Source organism: Dermacentor silvarum, chromosome 10, assembly GCF_013339745.2.
Source record: "Dermacentor silvarum isolate Dsil-2018 chromosome 10, BIME_Dsil_1.4, whole genome shotgun sequence".
NCBI lineage: Eukaryota > Metazoa > Arthropoda > Arachnida > Ixodida > Ixodidae > Dermacentor > Dermacentor silvarum.
In genome coordinates this window covers 15,447,055-15,471,129 of record NC_051163.1, presented here as the reverse complement: position 1 = coordinate 15,471,129, position 24,075 = coordinate 15,447,055, and the positions used below count along the sequence as shown (strand labels likewise).

The following is a 24,075-nucleotide window of genomic DNA, read 5'->3' as shown; positions in this document are numbered from 1 at the left end:
TGCGGTGGTCCACAGCGAGCAGCCAGTGGACTCGTGGCGGCGCCCCGCGGCGGCCGCGGTGTAGCCGACCGTAGCGACCAATAGCAGCCGCGTATTGGAATATGCTTTATTACGTAATAAAGCACACAGAAGAGAGTGAGGATCATGACTTCTGTTGAAACGGGAGCGTTTGAGAGAAAGGTGACTTCCCGCTCCGCTTGCGAGCTCCACGCACCGCGTACGACAGCAAAACTTGGCTGATATGTTCAAAGCAGCGTATGCCACCCGCGGACTATGTTATTTCACCAAGCCCGAAGGGTGGTTCAGGGCCCCTTTAAGTCCCCAGTGAAGCCCCGCCCACGCCCTCATAACCGCCAGCCGCTGTTCCTCCGCGAGGCTGCAAATAGTTCGTACTTCAACTTTCCCTGTTACCTAAATAAGGCGGTAAAAAAAGGCAAAGAAAAAACGTGGGCGCCGCGCGCATGCTCTCCTTCCCTCTCCTTAACGTCCCATGTCAAGGCAACATGTGCACCGCACGAAGATGCGAAGCACACGCCGCTCCGCGAGGTGGTTGCTAGGCAATGCGCGGTGACGTCATCGTTCAGCGAGATTTTTTATACACGCTCCACGGACTGACGGTCGGCTTAAACAGCTGCGCTGTTAAAATAAAATTATAAGCGCGTAATTTTATACGTTTTCACTCGTCTATTATAGTGGAACGTACAAGTACGACGTGTACAGTCGTATCAAGTTCGACGCCATTTTAAATAGGTCGCATGGCGACGATATTGTTTGCTTCTGTGATTGGCTAGCGGAGTAACATAACCCCGCGCGGACCGCGTGCATGTGTTGCCAACTGCTGTTTTTATTTAAGTTCTATCCTACTTACGATAAATTACCAATTAGCCCGAGCCGTTGGACTATACCAAAGCGTCAGACGAAAATTCGTACACGTGATCTTTGTTCAATTAAGTAAATCCACGATCAAAACAAGCCGCTTTCTTTGGTTGATCACACTGACAACAGCTGCGCCATCCGATCCCTCACGCATATATTTCTCTGTGGCACGCCGACAGGCCGTCAGGGGAGTGGGGGGGGGGGGGGGGGAGATGGGGGGGAAGGGGGGGGGGGAGGGCGGGGGCGTCATAGCGCTATAGCGTCGAAGCTCCGCCGTATAGTCAACCGGACAGACAACACTGGAAAGGGGATGCCTGCAGGAAAAGTCGCCGCCGCCAAGACATGGGAACGTGACGGCGCTCCCACACGCCGCCAGAGCCGTCTATACGATGACGTCAGAGGCGCGGGGCTCGCAAAACACTGCCACAAATAGCTCTGCGGCTCGCACAGTGGCCCAGGCAGCGCCCGGCGTGCAAAAGCAATCGAAGCACGCCCCCATTTTAATACGACGCTCGCGTAAGCCCATGCCCTACGCAGGCTTCCAGTCCAGTGCTCTCCCGATATATAATTTTTGCTAGACTAATGCCACGCTCGCTGACTGATGATTTGACTGATGGGGCTGAATTACCGTCGCAAAGAAACAAGCACGAGGGCTATGAAAAACGTCTTATAGTGCAGGGATACACGTCGATTTTGACCAAATCCAGGGCGATCGGTTATCGTTTCCGAACTTCGCCCCTCCTCCATCGGAATACGGCCGGTGCTGCCGGAATTCGAACACGCGACCTCCTGCTCGGCAGCCGAACGTCAACAGCTGCCAGCAACTCGGCCACCGTGACCGAATGCGCCGATTCTCACCATATCATCGTAGCTATACAGCAATTGGGTACTTCGAATGCTGATTATCATCTGCCGAAACATACAGTCAGACACTCGTAACAAATCCCGGCTATTACGAACTCCCCGTTATTACGGGCTTAAGCACCGTGCCGGTCAAGCAAATGGCACAGCGGCAGGGAACAGGAATAGAGAAAGTTGTGAAACGGGTAAGTTGGAAGGGATCCCTTGTAAGCAGCGCGCAAACGGACGATTACGAATAAGGAAAAACGCAGGACGATCGCTGCCCTCTGCTCTTCCTTAATCGTCCTCGCCTGTCTTGTCTATGCACTGCTTGAAATGAATCCACAGAAGTATCCGGGCTTTGGCGCCGTGTCGCAGATAAAACAAAGACGTGCGGACTCCAGTTACAACGAATAACGTTATAACGAATTCACACTGTGCGTCTTCTATATGTCCCGAACTCTTGAGTTCCTAAATTGAAAATTGCAATTGCTTAAATACCATGCTTAAAGACCGCTCCTTTAAGCATACTTAAGCAAGTGCGTTCGTTATAACGGGCGTTTGTGTATACGCACATGCTTGTTTTATCTCGGGTCTTCATATACGTCTATAGTGATGAGTATAGTAACAAAAGCAAGGCGCTTGAAAATAGAGGAGGAGGACTCAGCACTATAGACCTGATGCTGTGTCATCCTCTTTCGTCCTCGTACTTTTCAAGCGATTTACATTGTTACTTTGTTATACCAATAAGGCCGAGCGTCTACCCTTATCGGTGATTAGCGTATGCAGAACAGCCACAACAAACTGCAGTTATCGGGTACGCGTTGAAGAAACTAAGTTCTATTACAGACTGCTTTTCGGACAAAGAACGTTCGTCCCATTGTTCGGTCTCCGTCGATAGTCCACTCATTACGAACGCTCTCATGTAGCGAACGCATCACGCGCATGATGGTGATGTTCAGTAATAGTGGGTTTTCGTGCAGCGCACCATTGTTCAGGTTTCCAATTCCCCGCTTCCTCCCTCCATTTTTTTAAAAAGAAAATTACGTATTAAGGACAACGCGGCGGGATGGATGGATGGATGCTAGGAGCGTTTCCTTTGGAACGGGGCGGTGGGTTGCGCCACCAAGCTCTTGTTATTATATTACCTAATGCCCCACCTGTCATCAAAAAAAGAAGCAAAAAACACGAAGAATCCCCATCACCAAAACTTTCTGAACCCCTATTGGGAACTTTGTTTTTGTACGCCTCCGTTGTTTGTCGTTTCCCTACTTTCCTTCCACCAATCTTCCAATCGCCTCTTGCTAATCTCTACTGCGAACATGTTTACTTTCCCCTGCTCTCGCTGAACCCAAGGGCTTCAAGGAGGCCAGGGGAGACTAAATCGACCGCTGGGCAGATATCTTCACATTCTAATAGAACATGCTCCATCGTTTCCCTAGCTTAACCGCATCAAGCACATGCTAGATAGGGAGCCTCCATGTACGCGATACATGGAATGCTAGATAAAGAACAGCGCCATCGTGTGGTCAACAAACGCAGCTGAAAAGGGAGAGTCTATACACGAAAAGGGGTGCCACTACGTATAGAATAATTCATCACCAGGCGGCTTCCAGCGAGGGAATACGAATAAAGAAACGCTAAAGAGAAAAATAATTTCAGCTGTATTAGTATAAATTAATCTACTACGTACATAAGTTAGTGTGGGCATAAAAAAAGAAATAAAAACAATATTTCCCAGGCCGCACCTACTACGTGCAACAGTCAAAACGCCACTTACCACGAGAGTAGGCTTGGTAAGCCCGAAAAAAAGGAGCAAGAACGAAATATACTATATACGGGTGACGACACCGCCTTGAATTTCCACCACCGGTTCACCATGACGTCATCAATTTTGACGTCGTCTGTTGGGGCCCAGTTAATTCGTTATCGGTAAAGATGGACTACACTGATTGAACTTGGCAAGTTTCGAGAACGTTTACGGAGTCACAACAGCCCAAATGCGAAAAAAAAATAATTTGAAATCCACGATGTCACGCCGATGTCATGTAATATTGAATTGTAACCAGCACTGAGATTTTGGAGCGAAACAACTGTACTTGGTTTCTTCAAGCATGCCATGTTTCCCGCGTAATTTGTGCCAAAATTTAAAAATAATGCAAATGCCACGTAGTTGGACAGAACCAAGGTAATGTTGTTTGCCTCGCTTGGAGCAAGTCAGGCAATTTTTCTGTGTATTTCGCCTAATTACAGAATTATTAATTAATCAACTGCTCAAATAGAATAAAACAGAATAAAATACTGTTTATTCTGACATGTGTACACATACATCAATGTATTCAGATCAAAAGTGTCAACGAGAAAATTGTACAGCATCCTGAAAAATTCCCGATCCAGCTTTCTGTTGCTCAATACGTGCTACACAAAAGTCTTTTTCAAACCTTGAAAGAAGCCCGACCACGAAAGCCGGCGAGAAAGCTCGCCGATCGTGTTTGCGGGCTTTTTAATGCTAATGCTAATTCCTGCGACCTGATCCCCATTACTGAGCCAATTTGCACATGCTCATTCAAATGACCCCCACATCATTTCCCCCCTTTTCTACCGCCACCACCGCCCCCACGTGATCCGATTACGTCGCCAGTCACGTGTGCAGTGTGCCCTGCATCTCGTGCACGTATATACCTCAACACAAAACAGGCAGAAGTGCAGGCAACGACAGTGTGACGAGACACACGGACAAAAAAAAAAAAAAAGTATCACTCGTGCTGAACAACGTGTGCGAGTGCGCGTGCCGTTTTGTCGCCTGACGAATCGTGTTAATACGTACGCGGTCGTTTCTGGGTGTCCACTCGCTCGCTGATGTGGAAGCCGTGGCTGCCGCAGTAGTGTTCGTGTTTGTGCGCGGTCCGCTTAGGTCAGCGGCTTGCCCCCCGGGAGAACTGTTTTCCCGGTCCTCCTACACGTGGGCAGACAAGGAACAGCGCGTACATATGAGCAGCGTCGTCCAAGGGCTGCGCGTTTGTGAACAATACATGCGGCATGACAACTTATATAGAGTGCAGAAAAAAGAAGAAATACTGAGAATTACTTTTATATGCTTTACCTTTCCCCCATTCCTTTCGCCCAGCGTAGGGTAGCCAACCAGACGCTCTCCTGGTTAACTTCCCTCGTCCCTGTCTTTTCTCCTCCTTCTGATTTCGCGAAATTTTCCCCAACTGTTCTTTCATGAAAATTCCATCACAGTATATGACATTAGACGTTCACGCGGAAGGGAAATAAATGGCGTTTATAGCTCGCCAAATTATTATGTCAGCCCATAATTGTTAACGACTGGTACCAGTAAGCTGTAAGTCTGGTGGGATTCAGTCACATTTGACTTAGTCGTGCGTTTCGCGATATCCACGAACCAAACTCACAAAACCAGCAAAATACACGATTATTTGCAGGGCGTGTGAAAACTTCGCTTCCTTCGGGCATACCACTACAGCTTCTACATAACTATAATGTCGGTACCAATTTCCCTGATGCAAAGCGATCGGAGTGAAAATACCTTTTTTTTTTTTTTCAGAACTGATCAATTCCCAGAGAATTCCAGGCTTACAATGTTTCCTATGATGGCAGACGACTTTGTGTACAAAATAGCGAGGCTCGTTGTAATACATTATATGCACTTCGCAGCACTGCGAAGTTAGGCTTAGAGAAAAAGAAAGAAAGAAAAGGGGAAAGTTCATGTTATGCTTGCCAGAAACAGGTTGAGCCACTTAGCTCTAACAGGAAGTGTCACTTCTCTGTTAAACGTATAGCACTCGCGACTAAGCGTGAATCACCAGGACGATCGGCTGTTCACGTACCATACTACGGCGAGGCCTGTTTAAACTGACGAAGTGCTGTCTCGCAGATAGTGAGAAGAACAACGGGATCCGAGAAGCTCGACTTTTTGTTAGTTACAATCGTATGAAGAGAACATACAATGGAGGCTGAGAAGTAGTATTGAATTGCAAAAATATTCACCATGTAATCATTCGTAGATGTATGCCAACCTGAACAACTGTTACATCAAAGACAGCAAAATTGTATAAGCTACTTCCCACACTCCTAGGACGTACTAATTGTCTGTTAGCGATGATTCATAACCGATGCCCTGAGCATACTGTCGCTTTGGGGCTTCCATGCAAGCTGTGTTAATTGCTGGACCACGCTGTCAGCTTTCACCGCCGCAGCTGCACAAGCTTCTATAACTCATCTCACAAGCCGTTCGCAGCACTGTGGATGCTGCAGGATTCCTTAGCCAATCGGAAGGCCGAATGCCCCTCGAGATGTGTCCATCCGCGCCACGTCGTCTGCTCAGCGGCTGCTGAATTCGCGAATACGACGTGCATGCGCAACGGTCCCAACATGTCACGTATAGCTGTAACGTATCGCGCACCAAGTAAAAACAAAACTCTCTAATCCTGCCACTATAATCAGACGGTTACGCCTGGAACTATATTCCGCTGCGCAAGGATATTACGCATGCGCACGCCTCGTACCTTCGGCACCGCTGCAAACGACTTGTGAGATAAAGTATAGCTGACCTCCAAGACGCGAGAAAGAAAAATTACGAATTACTGGCTAAAGAAAGAAAAGAAAAGGGAGAAATAAAACCGCGCAGAGAAGTGCTTGTCTATATTCAAATGAGGTTTGCGCAAGGTAACTTTTAATTCATAGTTTTAAAGCGAAAATTCGGGACACCGACGCAGGTTGCGTTCCTATATAGCGGTTCTTTGACTGACATTTGATACCGAGCACGCCGCAGCACGAATGCGGTTGCGGACCTCCCCTCTTCACTGTAAAAGAGAAATTAAAGTGGACGAAAATAAAACTTGCCCAGGTAGGAGTGGAACCTACATCCTCTGCATTATATGAGCGAAGCTCTGTCACTGTCTCCCCTTCTAACCATCTTCGATTTATGTTATATATTCTAGTTCACTATAGTGTATGTGTACACGATTAGCCCTGAGAGTGTTAGCCAGCGCCACTCACGGACATGGTGGCGGAACATACTGAATTGAATCTGTCGTTAGGCAACTGTACAGTTAAATGTCAGTAGCTGTAATAAATTCGCAAGTAGCTAACGACGGGAAAATTGGGGATAAACTTGTACAGCACCAGCATCGTTTACAACACACTGTCGGATTTCGCCGTATTGTCTAATTCTGCAATGACAGTATTTTGAGCCAATCAGAAAGGCCGTAGCAGCCCACTGGGCCAATCAGAGCTGACAAGATGGCAAATTCGACAATACGGCGGAAATTGACAATGTCCAGAATAGAAACCCCGCAACGTTTTACCGCCATACGCTGAGCCGCAATGCGTTACAATTTTTCGCCTATTTGTTTGTTTAAAATTTGAATTAAAGATGAATTTCAGTTTCTTCGTACTTGTACAGTACTCTCCCGCCGCCTTTTCGAATCAAGCTTTCCAGCACTGCCGCTAAGTGGCGCCACATGGCGTTACCATGGCGCCATCTTCTGGCGATCAAAAAAAGTAAATAGAAGCGCAACAGAAGTCCTTTTTTTTTTCTTTTTTGGCTGCACGTAACCATGGAAGCGCGCACATTTGGCACACAGAATCAATTGAACGGTTTAACGATGCCACCTAACGGCAATTTGGCAGGCGCCATCGAGCGCGCAGACGTAGCGACGAAGGGGAGAGGAGGAACCGCCCACTGAAGTTGCATTGCGTCTCTTGTCATCTTACTTTGCAGGCATCACACTCGACCCCTGCCGCAACACCGGGAAAGTACCGTGGCTAGGACCAAGGAGTGACGCAAAACCGCCCACCAAGGATACAAGATCCCTGACGGTGCGAGAGCAGACGACACGACGCCCACGACGTCGTTGCAGGCGCCGGCGAAGCAGACGACGTAGATTGACCGATGGCGATGCAGAAGCGCGGCAAAAGGTCGAGCGAAACTAGGATCCCCCCCCCCCCCCCCTTTCCTCTTCTTTCACTTTTGACCTCGCCAATCTGTAGCGTAGCGCGGCCAATTTCGATCGAGTAACCCACTTTCTATAAATAATGCGCGCGAAGAAAAATAAACACGACGTTAGCTGACGAGGCTGGAGTCGGACTTCTTTAAAGGAGAGCGGGGCAAGTCTATAGAAAGAGGCACTGCCCACGTCCCCCGCTGGTGGCTGTGTCGTGGTAACAGATTCACTCTTTGTGACTCTTGCATGTGACTCTTGCAAGACGACTCCAAACGCTCAGTCCACGGTACAATGAAATCTGCTTATCTCTAGACTCTATAATGGAAACAATTAGGTTACACTTTATTTGGTGGCTTTGAATTGTTATGGATGTAATGAGTGAATTATTTTGTTTAACGGTTTGTGTTTATGTTCGTTTTGTTTTCTTTTTTTTCCGGGCCCAAACTACAACGACGGTACGTCATCGTGATTCGATCCGAAGTATATTCGCGTATGCCTTTGGGTCGAAAAGGTTTTCAGGACTCGCTATGGCGGAGTCTTCGTCCCTTCAGAATGCAGCGCAACACTTTTTATTTTATCTTTAGAACTACTAACTAGTCTACAATTAACGATATACTATAATAGGGTGTCCCAGATAACGTTAGCCAAGCCGTTCAACGAAAAAAAAAAAAAGTTAGGAAAGCACGATGCGAGATACGATTTTAAGACCTACGGTGTGCGGTCATCGGACCTCTGACAACCGAACACCGTATACCTTACCGATGTAAATTTCATCGTGTTTGTTAAATTCCTTTTTTCCACTGAACAGCTTGGCTAACGTTAGCTTCTGCTCGGGCTAACATAAGCCTGAGCAGGCGCTGTTAAAATAAATGTTGTCAAGGGGTAGTGCGGGTAGTTCAGTGTGGCGTCGCCACTTGTCCTTTCAATTGGCGCCTCATTTTCTTGGTTTACCAATACTTCCTGTCTCGGTAAAAACGACACCTTTTGAAATCCAGAAGTGTGGTTAATCAATCCAGTTTAACTCGATGCTCCTTTTTAGTGTTTCTTTAACCCTTAAGACATTGGAGCACGAGAAAACGCTATCGTTATAACTTTATCGTTACATAATGTGATTCAACATCTCTAGTGTTAATTAGCTAGCACAATGAAAACGTTATATAAGTTCGTGCAATAACCTTCGCAATACCAATACCACTACCGACGGTCCTAAAACTTATGCACATTCATAATCCGAGCTCTCACTCCGCACAACCTTACACCGCTGTTTGTGTGTTATGTAAGGTCGTACTGTGCTGCATTGCACGACAAACACCTGATGCCGCGCGCGGCGTAATGGCCTTCAAAATTTTGACGCACGGTGTACATAGGAAAGACCGCAAACGTGAAAATGCACTGGAAGACTACACGGCACGTTTTTTCCCAATCCCCTAGTTAGCGAAGGGGAAAAGAAATGAACTAAAGAATGTTCTTATATATATAAAAAAAGAAAATGTCGTGCCCAGGCACGCATGCCACGGAATAAGACACGAGGGTCGCGCGCTTTATGCGAACATCCGGGGCCGCTCAACAGGTTTCCCTGGAGTTTCACTTCGTGCTTTCTTACTTTTATTCGATCCCGACTCTCTCGCCACTTTTGCTCGAGCGAAGGTTATCGCTTTTGTGGCGCGCTTCGCCAACCTACGAGTCCTCTATCTCACTCGCTCCCTCACTCACTCTCTACATTCGGTAGGAATATGGCTGTGAGCATCACACGCGCGCGCGACTACTATAGATGAGACCGTCGTCGACGGTCGTTAAAACGTAGATGAGATATTCCGCCAACAGCACACAGTCCTAGAATCAGGCACCTAGCCAGGAATTCCTCGCTACGAGGATGAGAGAGAGCCGAGACGCGGAGGTTCGAGCGATCACATTGAGGAACAGCTCCGCGGCGGCTATTTCTGTGACTTAAAAATGTGTTTGAACAGGAAGTTCGCAGTCATCAACGGCGCTTTATTTTTGGTGGTCGGGAAGTACATCATCGGCACACCCATTAGGATAATTATTGCGGCTTCGTGGCGGTATAAGACCTGCCAACGCCTCAAGTGCATCCCTCAGGCAATCTCTATTACGGGAGCGATAATTAGCGCGTTTATTGCAAACGATTACGATTGGCGCGTTTTGTCAGGAGTCGCTGAGGCATAAGAGAGAGAGAGATAATTGAACGTTAGAACTAAACAGTCGATGTCCAAAAGATGGCGACTATGACGCGTTTCCGGTTCCCGCAATCGCTTCCGGCACTTGCAGTACACAAACGTATGGTCTTCGAGATGCGCTTCTGTTACAAGATCCGCCACGGTGGAAATCGAACCCGCGACCTTATGCTCAGCAGGAGAGCGCCGTAGCCACGACTGGCATCGTTATGCTAACCGGCGACAAAACGGAGTCCCATGGAAAGTTATACGCAGCGCTATACAGTTTAAGCGGATTCGTTATAACGATAGCAAAGGGAAGCTTGAGAAGCGTCAGATGTTGAGTATACGAGTCACGGACGATCACGCGCTAGCGCACCGATATAATTTCAATACGAAGGCAAGATGTGCGACACAGTTCGCTACAGCGAGGCAAGGTGCGGTACACACTTCGCTACAACGAGTACGGCTCATGGATTGCCAAGTTGCGCTGCATACTTCTGACAATACACGAAGAACACACACACATAGACAGCGTGTATGCAACGAAAATTTGCATCCATGATCACGAACAGTCTACAGCACAGACGCAACCGTTTATTGAATACGGCTCACTGACGAAACCGGGCGCCATGACGACAAAACAAGGGGTCGCCGCCTCCGCTTTCGACACTGCCGCTGTATGCCAGCGAAGCGAGCGCATTTGTTTTTCGTCGGACAGGGCACCTGCAGAAAAACAACGGCACAAGGCGACGGCGTCTCTCGAACCGTGAGGTAACACACACACCGCCTTGACCAATACACAGCGTATATACCACGCAACACACGTACGACTGCGTAAAACGTCCCGCCATACCGGCGACCGGAGGGACCGCACCACACAACGGCCGTGAGAGGAGGGGAACCCAAGAAATGCGCATTTTTCAAACGGCGTCCTCCAATGGCCACGACGAGCCAGAAACAGCTATAGAGCGCGTGGACGCTTGACATGCATGGCGTCGAGTCGCGCGAGGCTGCGAACATTCGAATCCGTGCGCGGCGTGGTATATGGACCGCGGAGTTTCCCATAAAAGTCACCAGGGGGAAATGCGGCGCTCTAGTCTACGGGCGGTGCGGTTACGGCGGTTCGGTCAGCGTGGGATGATGATGCATGTGAATGACAGTGCGTATAATATAGACGGATTTGGCTAAACTTCGTCTGTTCTGGCTTCCAACGGCTTTGTGACATTGCAAATTGATCTTTCTGGGAGAAAACATTGCGTTATTAAATGCAATAATTTGCAATGATTAAGAAGACGCGCAGAAAATTCTTGCCTTCGTGCGTTTACGAAAAGCTTGATTTCTTAGAAATCATAGAAAGATAAATCGTTATAAGCGCAACAAGAACGTCTGAAGCCACAAACACGTGCCAAGATTAGACAAATCTGGATACAATTCACCAGATATAATTCGTAAATTGCAATATGCGCCGTAAAGTAATTGAGAAGTTAATAAGTTAATTTTCGTTAATTTAGTTGAATATGTGTTTCGATTTCTCGTGCTAGTAATGTCCGCCTCTTCGAATAATCCAGCTCAAGGATAAGAACTATGCTATCTGCCACAGGCGATTTTTAAATACTCCATAAAACTTTTAGAATTATCATCATGTATATACACTTCTTTTGCGAGGCCTGCTGCGGCTGCCATCGCCAGAGGAAGCCGCACAACCTGTTCAGCTCAACGTTACTATTATAGGCGATATGTCGCTCATACCTGCACATACATTACTGTTCCAGTAATTGAGCAGCGCAAACATTATGGCAAGTTGGTGCTCCATTGACTTAAGTAAGCACCAGTTATAGCCCAGAAACATGTCCTTCTCCATTGACTTAGCGTATAGCGCACAATAAAACAAAGGACAGGGAACGAACGGCAAGGGCGGCCTGTCCTTTCATTGTGCGCTACACTATATGTCAAAGTTCCAATAAGATGCACGCGCTTATCACAACGGTTCGAACAGATAAACACAAACGTCAGACCGACGCAGATGTGCTTTGCCACCACCCCTTGGGCATCGAGAGCAGATTAATGAATAGTAATGTTCCCCCATAATAGGCTACACGCAGTCGCAACATCATCAGCCTATTTCATGTACACTGCAGGGCGAAGGCCTGAGCGCGCGATCGCCAATTACACCTGTCTTGCGCCAGGCGACTCCATCATACGCGTGCGGAAATTTCCTAATCTCGCCGCAAGACCCAATTCCGTTCTCTTGGCATCCATTATATGACTCAAAATAGGCCACCGATTATCTGCTCTACGCATTACCATTAGCTCCATTTCGCCCTATTAATATCAACTAGAATATCACAACCGCTCACGCTATAATCGAAACCACCATCTTGCTGTCGATTAGCGCTGCCCTCAAGTTTCTTACCAAGTGTCCTTGTTATCCTCCAAGTAATTCACCCGATAAATCTCCCTTACGAACCGCGAAATTAACCGAGGCGTAGGAACACTGTAATGGCGCGCATTTTGCAGCACCGTCTGCTGCAACGTCGTCAAAAGCAGACGCCTTGTTGACGACGCGTAGCAGACGACGCATTCGTGCACCCTCGCTCTCCCATGATTGGTTGACGCGAGGTACAGCTCCCGAAAGGTTGCGCGGATTTAGCGAGATAGAGTAAAAGAATAAGCACGATAAAGAAAGTATAAAAGAAAGTTTACGAGCTGATGTAGTGTAGATGAAACGGAAGAGAAAGACGGGGAAAGGGCAGAGGTCGCTTCAGATCGAAAACGAGGAAAGAAAGGAAAGGCTAGCAGGCACGCACATCCGCTTTTGGAGCCCTAACAAAGACGACAGTTCCGAAAGAGCACGCGCAAATGAAAGAGAGAGAGAGAGAAGTAGACGCCGCCGTTTGGTGACGCGTTATTGGCGCTTCCCGCGCAAATCGCATCATCTGAAGCAGCCTTGATGGCGGCCTAAAGATTGGGCGATCCGAAAGGTCGCCACCGCTTTCCGCGCCTTCTCGCCGCGTGGCGGCAGCTTAGTAGTCAGGATGGTCGTATCTCCGGGGGGGAGGGGGGCTTGATATATGGCTCCTCGCCGCAGCTACGCAGACGCGTCTTCAAGGAGACCCGGAAACTCAGCCAGTCCCCCGGCCACGCGTGTATACCGTGTCAACGCCTATATAACCACCCGCTATTCGCTCGGGACACTGCAGTAGCATGTGCGAACAAGGCCAAGTTAAAGAGTGCGCCGCTGGGCCTTCCAGACGACTTGCGACGGTAAAGAGCGCAGAAAACGAGGACAAACAGAAGGCAAAGCTCTCTGGTTGTGCATTCTTCCCTTCTCTTTGCCTTCGCTTCTTTCTCTGTCGTTTACCGTCACGGCCAAGTTTCGTCGCGCGAATCGTCTTCACGATCGAGCCCGATCTGGTTTAATTTATCGACCGTGATTGGCTTCCTTGCGCAGCTTGCGCGAATGAGCCAACTGAGCGACCGAGTAATTCGATTCTTATCGGGCTCGATCGCTATTGAAAGTACGCTGTGTGACACCCGTGTAAAGTGGGGGCGTATCAAAGTCGCCCACCGGACCACAATCGGTGGATTTAAGGTCCACCTCACAGATCCCTGCTTGACTTTATTGAAAGCTATAACATCTATGCATACACTATACAAGATGTACCAGTCGTTCCACGATACAGGGTAATCTGTCGAAACCTGTAAAATTTTGTTTTTGGTAAATTGGCCCAAGGGCGGCACAAATATGTTCTGGGGAGAGAGAGAGAGGGAGAATACATTTATTGAAAAAATGGTCCGCGAAATGGCCTGCACAGAGAGGAAGCAGTTAATTAGGGTATAAGTAAGTCGCCCTATCGAGACATCTATATATACGTATACCTATATACTCCTTAAACTACAGCAGGCCAAGGCAGGATCTATTTATAATGCTCTGCTATAACGCTGGTTCATTCACAAGGCACTTGTCTATAAGTGTAGATCACGGCGTCGACCTAAACCGGTGCGCCGATATTCATCTACGGTAGACAGCGCAAATAGGTTCACGGCGCACATGTATACATCTGCCTGCTACCGTTTTTTTTTTTTTTTTTTTTTTTCTGTGCTCTCTGTGTGTTCACTTATGCCGAGGCTTCTATTCTTGTTATTTTGCTCGCGCCAGAATAACGAATAACTGTATATTAACTTGCAGGCCCCACCCTAAATGATATTTTTGTGCTTACGGAACCTGTAGACGCGTTGGAGACCTCGGTCAGTAATAGTGCTCGTATCGGCTGAATCGCAGCGCTTTCATGCCATTGATTAGGCACTGTTCCTATCACTCCTCGCGCCGACTGGCCGATCCCGCGGCGCTTACGGCGACGCGCGAGCCAATCACGAAGGGCGCTTACAGTGTGAACGAGAAAACTGAATCGTTGTGTAAAGTCCGGGCCCTGGCAATACTTAAAATTTCTTGCACGGTCACAGTATGGGACACGCGCAGGAAAATGTATATAATACCCGTGTCACACAGGCACGCTTGGAAGGCGTTCCAGTCGACGGCCTTCGAAACGCCACAACTCTATCGATTCAAAGAAGTTGTGGCGGTGCTACACGGCACTCTTGAAAGGCCGTTGAGTGGTTCAGGCGTTTCTCGCAAAAATTGTGTGGCGCTGCGGATCTTTAGTGTCGTTTTCATGTCACCAAAAGTTAAACAATATTAAATCCACTCAAAAGCGCAGCAACGTATTTTAATAAGTTGTTTATACATTGTTATAAATATATTTCGTTTTTAAGTTATTGAGTAGCGAAACTGTAGCACGATGAATACAAGCACGTCGCTGTTGTCGAGAGTATGTGCAGTTCGCACATTTCAGGTGGCAAAAATACTTTATTAAATAATTAATAACACTCGTATATACTATTTTTGAAACCATTTGGTTTGATTTTTTTCTTTTTCTATTCGTGAGTACGATCACACTGAACGAGAAGGCCCATTGGCGCTGTTTCCGCTTCCGTTGCTCAAACATAGAGACAAAAAAAAGTTTTTTTTTTTCTTTCTCTATGGCTCAAAGGCCATCGGGGTTTCGATAGAATTGTAGGGTGCTCCGTTGACTCGATAGACTACTGAGTCGGCGGCCTACGAAACCGCCTGTGTAGCAGCTCGAACTTGATCTTTGAGTCAACAGACTATCCGTTGGAAGGCAACAGCCGTAACAATTTCTCCACAGAACCAAGCCTTCACTGGTCATCTTGTGACGGACTGCGCGTTCCAGAAAAAAAAACGAGCAGGGCTCGCCTATTGTGCCCTACTAATGCTTCCGTGAAGCTTCCATTCAGTCGGCGTCGCACGGAGAAGAAGGGGAGAGAAGGGCGTTCACATAGGCGGACAATGGAGGAGCCGTTCTAGTGGTTCTCCGATTTTTCCGTTAAAATGGCGTGACCCTCGCCGGTCTGTTAGTAAGTCTCCGCTAAGCTCTCTATTTTCACAGGACCTGTTCTGGTCAGCTCAAAAGAGAGCGAAATTATCGTGCAAAGGGCCGCGGATGGCTTCCACGACGCTGAGCAAAGGGGGCTGCGCTTTTTTGTTTGTGCGAGGCTTCTCCGTCAAACAGAAGCAAGAAAAAAAAAAAAGAAAAAGCCCCAACCGGCTCGTGGCTGTCAACGCTCGCTATCGTCGCAAGCGTTGGCACACCCGTAAAAGCAATAATAATAAAAAAAGTGCACGTTTGTACTGTCGCGTTGCACGGGCACGTACGTATACAACGCCCGGCTTTACCAGCAGGGAAAACAAACGCCCCGTTTGCCACCGGGCGTGGAACGCTTTCCACTGAGTTCGCTTCACCACCGCCTGATGTCAGCACACGCGGAAAGACCATATCACGCATGCGCGGTCGCAGGAACAAAACCTGGAATCGTGCGAGTGCATCGCGGCATTCCACAATGAACCTTTTGTTTGTTCTTCTTCACCGACATGAGCTACGTGGTTCCTCACACCTGCCGTCGTGTGTCAATTTTCCGTGTTTTCACGACAACTCGAAACAAATACTCGGCGCATATACGCGCACGTGCTTGCCGTCCTCTTCAAATATTAATATTTTTTTTTAATTTTATTTTTACTCACTGCTTTCGTGATTACTTTCATCCGCACTGCGACGTCAATGTCTTTTCTTTCTGTCTTCTTGCGTACACCAAGATCTCAATATAGTGTGCAATAAGGATTTCTTTTTTTTTTTTCTTACCGAATATACAACCACAATAGACTAACGAGAAAGTCGCTCCTTGAGAGCTTGAGCAGTCACCAGCCCTGCTTCGACAAAGCGAGAGTACAATATATTATATATCTCGGCACAATCAAAATGATAACCACAAGGTAATTTGTACAAACGTCACCTGACACACAGTAACATTTTTTTTTTTTTCATCACGAGTTCTCCACACACAAAGGGAGAGTTCAAGTACTCTTCATTCACAATTACGAATGAGCAAATGCGTTTTGCGCACAATGCTATTCCTAATAAAGTGCAGCGAAAGCTGACGGATATTTCGTGGTTACGCATACATAGTTCTATTCATCTGTCTGAAGTGATGGAAGCGCTATCTCGACAAGAGGCTGCAGCTTCGGTTCAACTGCGATTACGAGAGGAAAGCACTCATGCAATCAATATTTGATATGATACACGGGAGCTGCGACGTCCCGTTTATACGCCACAGAATTATGACAGACCGCTAATAAGAAAATTCGCTAACAACGAAGGGTTTTTGCGCTTTCGTTGTCGTCAAACGTTAGCTGTGAAATCACTGCTTTCGCTGGGCTGTAAACGTGGAACGTAAGTTCTTTGCGCAGCGTTCCGAGAGGAAATTAGTAATTTATCCTTGTCGTGTATAGATAGAATATAAGTACCACTGACATAGCCTCTTGCATAAACCTTTGTGCCTAACGAATGATCTGCTATAGGAGGCGGCCGTCGGCCGAAATAGGTCAGAGGGCGCCATTGATGTTTTAAAAATTAAATTATCGGGGGTTTTACGTGCCAAAACGACGATCTGATTATGAGGCGCGGCGTAGTGGGGGACTCCGGAAATTTCGACCACCTGGGGTTCTTTAACGTGCACCTAAATCTAAGTACACGGGTGTTTTCGCATTTCGCCCCCATCGAAATGCGGCCGCCGTGAGCGGGATTCGGTCCCGCGACCTCGTGCTCAACAGCCCAACACCATATAGCCACTGAGCAACCAAGGCAGGTGCCATTTATGTTTTGTCCCCGACTGACTCTAAAGGAGCGTAACAGCAACTCTAGTGGCTGGCTACAAGGGAGCCTAGTGGCTACAGATATAAAGTGCCTCCTGGCGTGCTTTCTGTGCATTTCTAACAATGTCGCTGCTGACAAAAAATTATAGCGGCAGTAATAAAACTGTAGCAGCTGGCGTACTTGTGGCCTTCTAGTAATCTCGCAGCTTGCGAAAAAAAAATACAAACAGCATTAAAGCAGCAGCAGCAACGCGAATGCTACGCTGCTAGCCGTTTTGTAATAAAGAAATCGCCCTTCTGCCACCCGCCGCCCCCGCTCGAAACTTGGTTGACCTGATTTTCCACAGCACTTTTTCTTTTTTCTTCTTTTTTTTTTTTTTGTGTGTGTGTGTGTCGTCTGCTACGTTAGTGTCACTAAGACATGGCATTGGTAGCGACGCCTAGCGCCGGCAAGGGTCGTCGATAGCCTCACCCTACATGGCAGAGGCGGTGGCAGTGTGTTTGCCACACACCAGAGACGGTGGCAGTGTGCGTTTGGGCAAAAGTCAGTAGACCATATCGATGCACGACGTGACCGCCGCCTCCCATATTCACTCTTCAGCGTAAGCCATCTGCTGCCGCATTCCGTTGTAAAACCTGCAGTAAGGGCGGAAGGCCTGGGACAACTTTCTGCGCTCGCGTGTGCCTCGATGTGGCGTAGAGAGTCCCTATTTTTCTTTCGCGCGTTGTCAGAAACTATCGCTTTATTGTTTCTCTTCTTCGTTCTTCTAAAGGATATATGAGTCCTTGCAGTTCGCTGTTCCAGACGCAAGCGATGAAAAAAGTTGCTGTACCTCTTCCAAAAACAGGCATTCGTGATATAGCATCAAAGGAAGTCTCACACACACAAAAGAAAGTAATAGTAAATAAAACCAGAAGCCACTGTTTCTTTTTACTAGCACGTCCTGTATATCACACTTGGGTACACCGAAGTGAGCAAATGAAATTCGAGGTGAATAAAACATCAGGTTTCGAATGACTGCTTCTGCTCTTATATACTTCCACTGCGTGTTTCACCCACGAGACTGGCGAAAAAAAAAAAAAGGGGGAAAAGACAAAACACTGCTTTCCGCTTTGCCTCCACCAAAGTGGCACGGTATTTTCGCATTCGTGAAGCAGAAGTGCACGCGGTGCGCTTCGATGCACACTTGCGCATGCGCATTCACAGACACGCAACAAACCAGTAAGGTGTGGCTTTGTGCGAGTTGGCTATGCATTATTACAACCAGCGCGTAGCGGGACACAACGCAAAAAAAAAAAAAAAAGAGTACAGGCGCTGATTTGCAACTATATACTTTTAATGGGTAATCAAATAACTCATATCTACACGGATGTCTCGCGGGCTGACGTCACGCATAAAGAAACAAGTCGGCAAGACTTTCCTTATTCCTTCTTGCTGACTTGTTTCTTTATGCGTGACGTCAGCCCGCGAGGTACGCATATACGAGTTTGATTGCCAATAAAAGGATAGCTGGAAGTGAGCGCCTGTCGTCGTCTCGTTCTTTCGTGCGTTGTGTCCCGTTACACGATGCTCGTAATAACGTTACAAAAGCTAATAATCACCATCATCAGTCTATTTTTACTTTCTCTGCCGGACGAAGGCATCTCCCAGCGATCTCCAATCACCCATGTCTTGTGTCAGCGGACTGCGTATTATGTGCACGCAAAATTCTGTAATCTTATCACAGATCTCACACAGATAGCCCCGTCCTCTGCCATTCTCGACTGCGTTCCCTCCTCTTCGCTTGGCACCGCATCGCAACTAATAAACCCTCTGTGCGCTCTGTGCGTGCCATGTGATGTCACGTGATCTGCCCAACTCCACTTTTTCAACGCATGCATTCTGTAACTCTAAAGCCCAAACCACATGAGAGCGATTTTGTGCGCGTCGGCGACGAACGACGAAACGGGCCGTCGCGCGAGAAGATCGCTCGTTCTTGTCGCTCGATCGCTCGGTTCTAGAAGTCTAGAATTCGTCGCTCGTCGCCCGTAAGTAGTATGGCGACTATAGCCAATAACGCGAAGCCGGAACAGGATGTTCATACATCAGTCAAGTACTACCGATTGTCGCACGGAACGAGCGAACGACTAAATTTTGATACGTGCAAGGATAAGAACCTAGTGCAAGACCTTTAGAAATATTTATGCTGCTCTTTACAGTAAAACACATCAACGTAAATTAATAAAGGCACGCGTCACGCCAGTTTCGGCGCGTATTTGCTGCCCTCATATCGGCAACACCGGGGAGACGTCGCTGAAAGCCGTCGCTCGCGTGCGGTACGACTTGTAGGCGACGAGCGAACGCGACAGCCATCTCCATCGCGTCGCTGTCGCGCGCAAGATCGCGTTATACTTACTATACCACCGGTGCACTCTGTGCATGTAATGCAACGTAATGTAAGGCGTTCTAAGCTGTCCATTCAAATCCACTTCTGATTTGCCTAATTATCAACGGCGCATTAAAAAAATAAAAAATAATAAAGAAAATAACTTTTCTAGCCAATGATAATACCACTGTCACACGGGCACGCAAAACTATTTTACGCAGGCCGTCTTTTACCAAGTTGAAAGACTTGAATGAAGAGGTGTTGCGCAGCAGACAAACGGTGCCGATTATCTCCTGTTAGTGTTTCCTTCTGGACACGCTACCGAAAGCGTGGCGCTAGCGTTCGAAACAAAATCGGCCAAAATACACTGATGTATCTCGAAATATAAAGTGAAAACTTATTGTATTACGCGTTTTTCAAATAAATTTATAACAACGCCAGATTAAGAAACATTAATGTAAAGATTTGTTGTAGTAGTTTAAAGAGTGTTTGCAGAACTAGGGAAGTGCACATGCTTGTCTGGCAACAATGGGTTTCTTTTTCTAGCGTCACTCGGTTTATTACACCTTCTGCGAGACATCAAATTATTTTTCATGATGAGCCTAGGCGACAGAAAATTGCGCATTTGCTTATTTTCTTTAATATTTGATAATTGCTGGCGCCTACTGGTTTCGCGGCTACTCCTTTTCGGCCGTAGAGGAGATCGGAGAACTCGATCCTCTTCCAGAAAAGACCGCTTCTGAAAAACAGATCGCTCCCTGTCGTGTTATGTGAAACTATTTCTCGGGAGAAGTCTTTTTGCTCAAAAGACTTTTGAGTGCCCGTGTGACAGGGGTATCAAAGGTAATTATTTGCCGATTGGAACCCATGCAGGCTCGTTGCTCACAACGCAATAGACCTAACCGTCATCGTCACTTAGACACCTTATGTTTCACTTACGCCTCGATTTGTGTTTTGTCTAACATTGCTACCTGACCGGACGAGTTTTCGTACAACTCTTCACTGTATACATAGACTCGTATAAGAAGCGCACTCGCGCAACAGGCAATAACCCTAAACCTCGAAAGCAAATACAATCGAACCTCGACATAACGAACTAACTAAATTCGCGATGTAATGAACTATTTTTATTTCCCGATATCAGTTCTATTGAATTAACGAAACTTCGAATTAACGATATAACGAAGTTTTTCTCTGCAAGTACAACTTCGTTATACCGAGGTTCGACTATCCAAAACAATTTATTTGATTTCGCTCGCCCTCCGCACACAGTGCCCCTCCGGGGGTATGGCGTTCTTAGCAGCCCACCATAGACACTAAGCAAACACGGCGAGTGCCGCTAACCGAATTAAACGGCATGTTGACGTACAGTGTGTTACTAAGAGTGGCGCACATATAGCGTGTTCCTATAGGTGCAGCACCCGTAAGCCCTGGAGGCGAATCAGGCTTTCTTCTCTTATATTCAAATTACAATTCGACGACGTCTGTAGGTTGTAGTTCAATCGTACTTCACGATTTTTCTGATTTTACTTCGAGAAATTCAATTTTTGTTCACTAACGCCTTGCGTCACGCGAAGGGCCTGCCCGGTCGGGGTAGTTCGGGATTATTATTTCCGCCAACGCCGGATGTTCTGCGACGCGGGACCCTTAAAGATATCGTGTCAATATAGTAAATTAAGTCTGGATACGATAATGAACAAAGTTACAGGACCCACATGCCTCAGAGCATTAATCAATAAGCTCTCCCCAGCAGCTTATCTCAGCAAGTCTACCGGGAGGCTATCACTTGTCTATACGATGAACACCTGACGGTTCCTGCCCAATTATGGTTAGAGATCGGGAAATATTCGGTATTCTATTCAACACTCGAAGGCACTTTCTTTTCTCGAATACAGTCGAACTTCTTTCAAACTAAGTTCAACCGACACGAAAATACCTTGCTTATGTACCCGCCGTGGAGGCGTAGTGGCTTTATGTTGAATTCCAATGGCGGAGTCAGAGCAAGTTTTTCTGCTCGTTTCGGAGCAAGTTTGTTCCAATGACAGAGTGAGGGCGGGAGTAAAGTGTTCCAATGAGAGAGTCGGAGTGGATTTAGAGCGGGAGTCACTCCGTGGAGCAGGAAAAGATGCTCCCCAAAATAGGCGGAGTGGACCGGAACTCTGCGTGACGCATTTCCTTTACAACGTTTGTCTGCTGGGGGGCGCCACCTGTCGCGACTCGGATAGTTCGGCAAAGCGTGCGGCATTGCTTTTGCTACTCTACAGCGACAGCTCCGAGTCGGAAAGCTCAAGTTCCGACACGAGCGATTTCTCGGAGAGTAACAGCGACGCTGAAACTGCCACTTACGAGCGGAAATTTGAAGGATGTTCCGCATTCCCGCGATGAGGCCCAAAGTAGTCGGCTAGACGCCTACCATATTTGTCCGCATACTGTGTGCTCACCATAGCAGACAAAATCTGCTGCGCGCTTGGCGAGATATCCATTCCGCACTTTTAAGCAGCAGGTGAACGGCGCGGAATAGACAAGTGACCGGTGCGGTGGTGCTGTGAGCAAACAGCGGAAGGGAATGACAACACGCAAGGTATCCTGGGTAACTCAGCGCCCGAAGGATAGAACTTCCGCTTCCGCCTTGCTCCGGCGGCGCAGGTTGTGTTCCACTCGCGGATTTGGAGGCGTTGCTCTGCGCCAGAGTCGAATGCTCGCTCGCGGAGTCCGTTGGCTGCTCCGGCTCCGCCATTGGAATTCAACATTAGTGTTGCGCTGCTAAGCCCGAGGTTGAGGGATCGAATCCCGACCGCATTTCGATGGAGGCGAAATGCAAAAGCACCCACGTACCGTGCACTGGGTGCAAGTTAAAGAACCCCAGGTGGTCAAAATTAACTCGGGAGTCCCCCACTACGGTGTGCCTCATAATCAAATCGTGGTTTTGGCACGTAAAAGCCCAGTTTAATTTTTAACCTTCCTTATATCTGATGTTCGTTATAAGCATGTATTCGTTGAATAGCTGATATTGGCGGGATAAATTTTACATCTACTTCGTTGTGTACGGGTTCGTGATATCGACGTGTTCGATTCGAGAGTATCACCACTCGTACACCCATATCTATATAGGACGTCACCGTAGCGCAAACAAAACGATAAACAGAAGGCGAGACATTGCTAGCCCACGTGCTGTTCTACATTGCATTGTTTGTGTTGCGATGTCACCCCTATTGAACTGACACGGATTCCACTGAGGCTGTCTGTGATGCATCAATTTCCAAAGACTTACCACAGCAATGGCCCGAACGTCGACAGCTCCCACGTATAATAAATACGGGAAATTTACGTGCGCGTGCTTTTATATCTATTTGAACGCCAAGAGGAGCTGCGTTTTCTGCGGATACTGTTAAAATTCAAGACCTACCATATAGACTAGTGTAAGGGCCGGACTTATTTTTTTTTCCCCACAATTTTAACAAGGTGCGGCCCTTACACGTGACCAAACCAAAAGGTTCGCCGATGCACACGCACGGCATCGGGGCACGGAATGAGATTGCTTCAGCGATGGTAATTTTCCCCCAAAAATTTCGGGCTGCAAAGTTGCGGGTGCGGCTCTTACACGAGTCTATATTGTATATTCAAGAAAACAGGTATGGGGCGTGGAGGCCTCCTTATGTCCAGCCGAACATAACGTAGTCGATGTTTGAAGAACATTGAATCAGCGCTTTATCATAATAACAATAAGTGTGTGCGTGTTGTGAGGGGAAGCTCTTTGGAGCAATGTAAGTACACAATATAGGCTGATGAGGAAGTACACTCTAAAAAAAGTTTACACCCTTTGGGTCGTATCTTGTCCCCAAACGATAATCGTCATCTGCCTAGTGTTTCCTTTCTTAAAAACTCAGCGCTCGCTACTTTCCTGTCAAGAATGCTGTCACGCTGATAACGCGCAAGCCTTTCGTGACTAGGAAGTACCGGGCTCGCAGCGTTAAAGAAAGGAAATGCGGACAAGACAGATGACTATTACTGTTTGAGAACAAGATACGGCCCAAAGGGTGTAAACTTTTTTTTAGAGTGTACAGCAACTAAACACACCGTATCTCGAAACCTGCTGCTTGCAACAGGTTCCACTTTAGGGAGCTTTAGGGAAGACGCGGAGCATGGGTTATTCCCGACACAGTATTGGAAGCATCACATTTCCGGCCTCAAATGTTTTCTTGCGTCACGTGTTTTCTCGGAACCATTTCGAATATCGGGCGTGAGCTTCTAGAACCTGCCATCTTTGTCGGAGAGAACGATGCACTTATACGTGGTTTACATCATGAATAAAGTTTATAATAAATACGTTTACGCAAGTCGTGTTGCTGCATCGTGGAATACTTTTAATGCCTTTCCCTCGTATGCCAGAATATTTTTTGTTGTGAAATGAACAAGGAAAGTGACTAACGTGAGCTTGTGCCAAGCACCGGTCACCGGCACCCATGTGCGCGCATTTTAAACGTGTGCTGCGCAACAGCCTTGGGCCCCATTTACTGCCCTCGCACGATTTTTTTTTTTTTTTTTGCCACGTGACAACACCGACGATCGTCAATCTGCAATAAAAACGCGTACAAAACGAAAACAAACTCCTAGACAAAACA

General features: G+C 47.3%; 1 protein-coding gene and 1 long non-coding RNA gene across 3 annotated transcripts in view; one reads left to right on the top strand and one right to left on the bottom strand.

The window, feature by feature from the left end:
• The window catches only part of LOC119465810 (uncharacterized), a 57,483-nt gene extending 44,580 nt beyond the window's left edge, over positions 1 to 12,903 (top strand). The window contains exon 3 of the long non-coding RNA XR_005194924.2: positions 7,463 to 12,903. This is a non-coding gene — a long non-coding RNA (uncharacterized LOC119465810). The remainder of the gene's footprint in view (positions 1 to 7,462) is intronic.
• The window catches only part of LOC119465806 (adenosylhomocysteinase-like 1), a 286,195-nt gene that overhangs the window by 260,566 nt on the left and 1,554 nt on the right, over positions 1 to 24,075 (bottom strand). The window contains exon 2 of one of the 2 annotated variants that reach the window (XM_037726270.2): positions 4,544 to 4,672. The exons of the other annotated variant lie outside the window; for it this stretch is intronic. Within the exon in view, the coding sequence (XP_037582198.1) occupies positions 4,544 to 4,672 (129 nt within the window). The remainder of the gene's footprint in view (positions 1 to 4,543; positions 4,673 to 24,075) is intronic. 2 annotated transcript variants of the gene reach the window in all.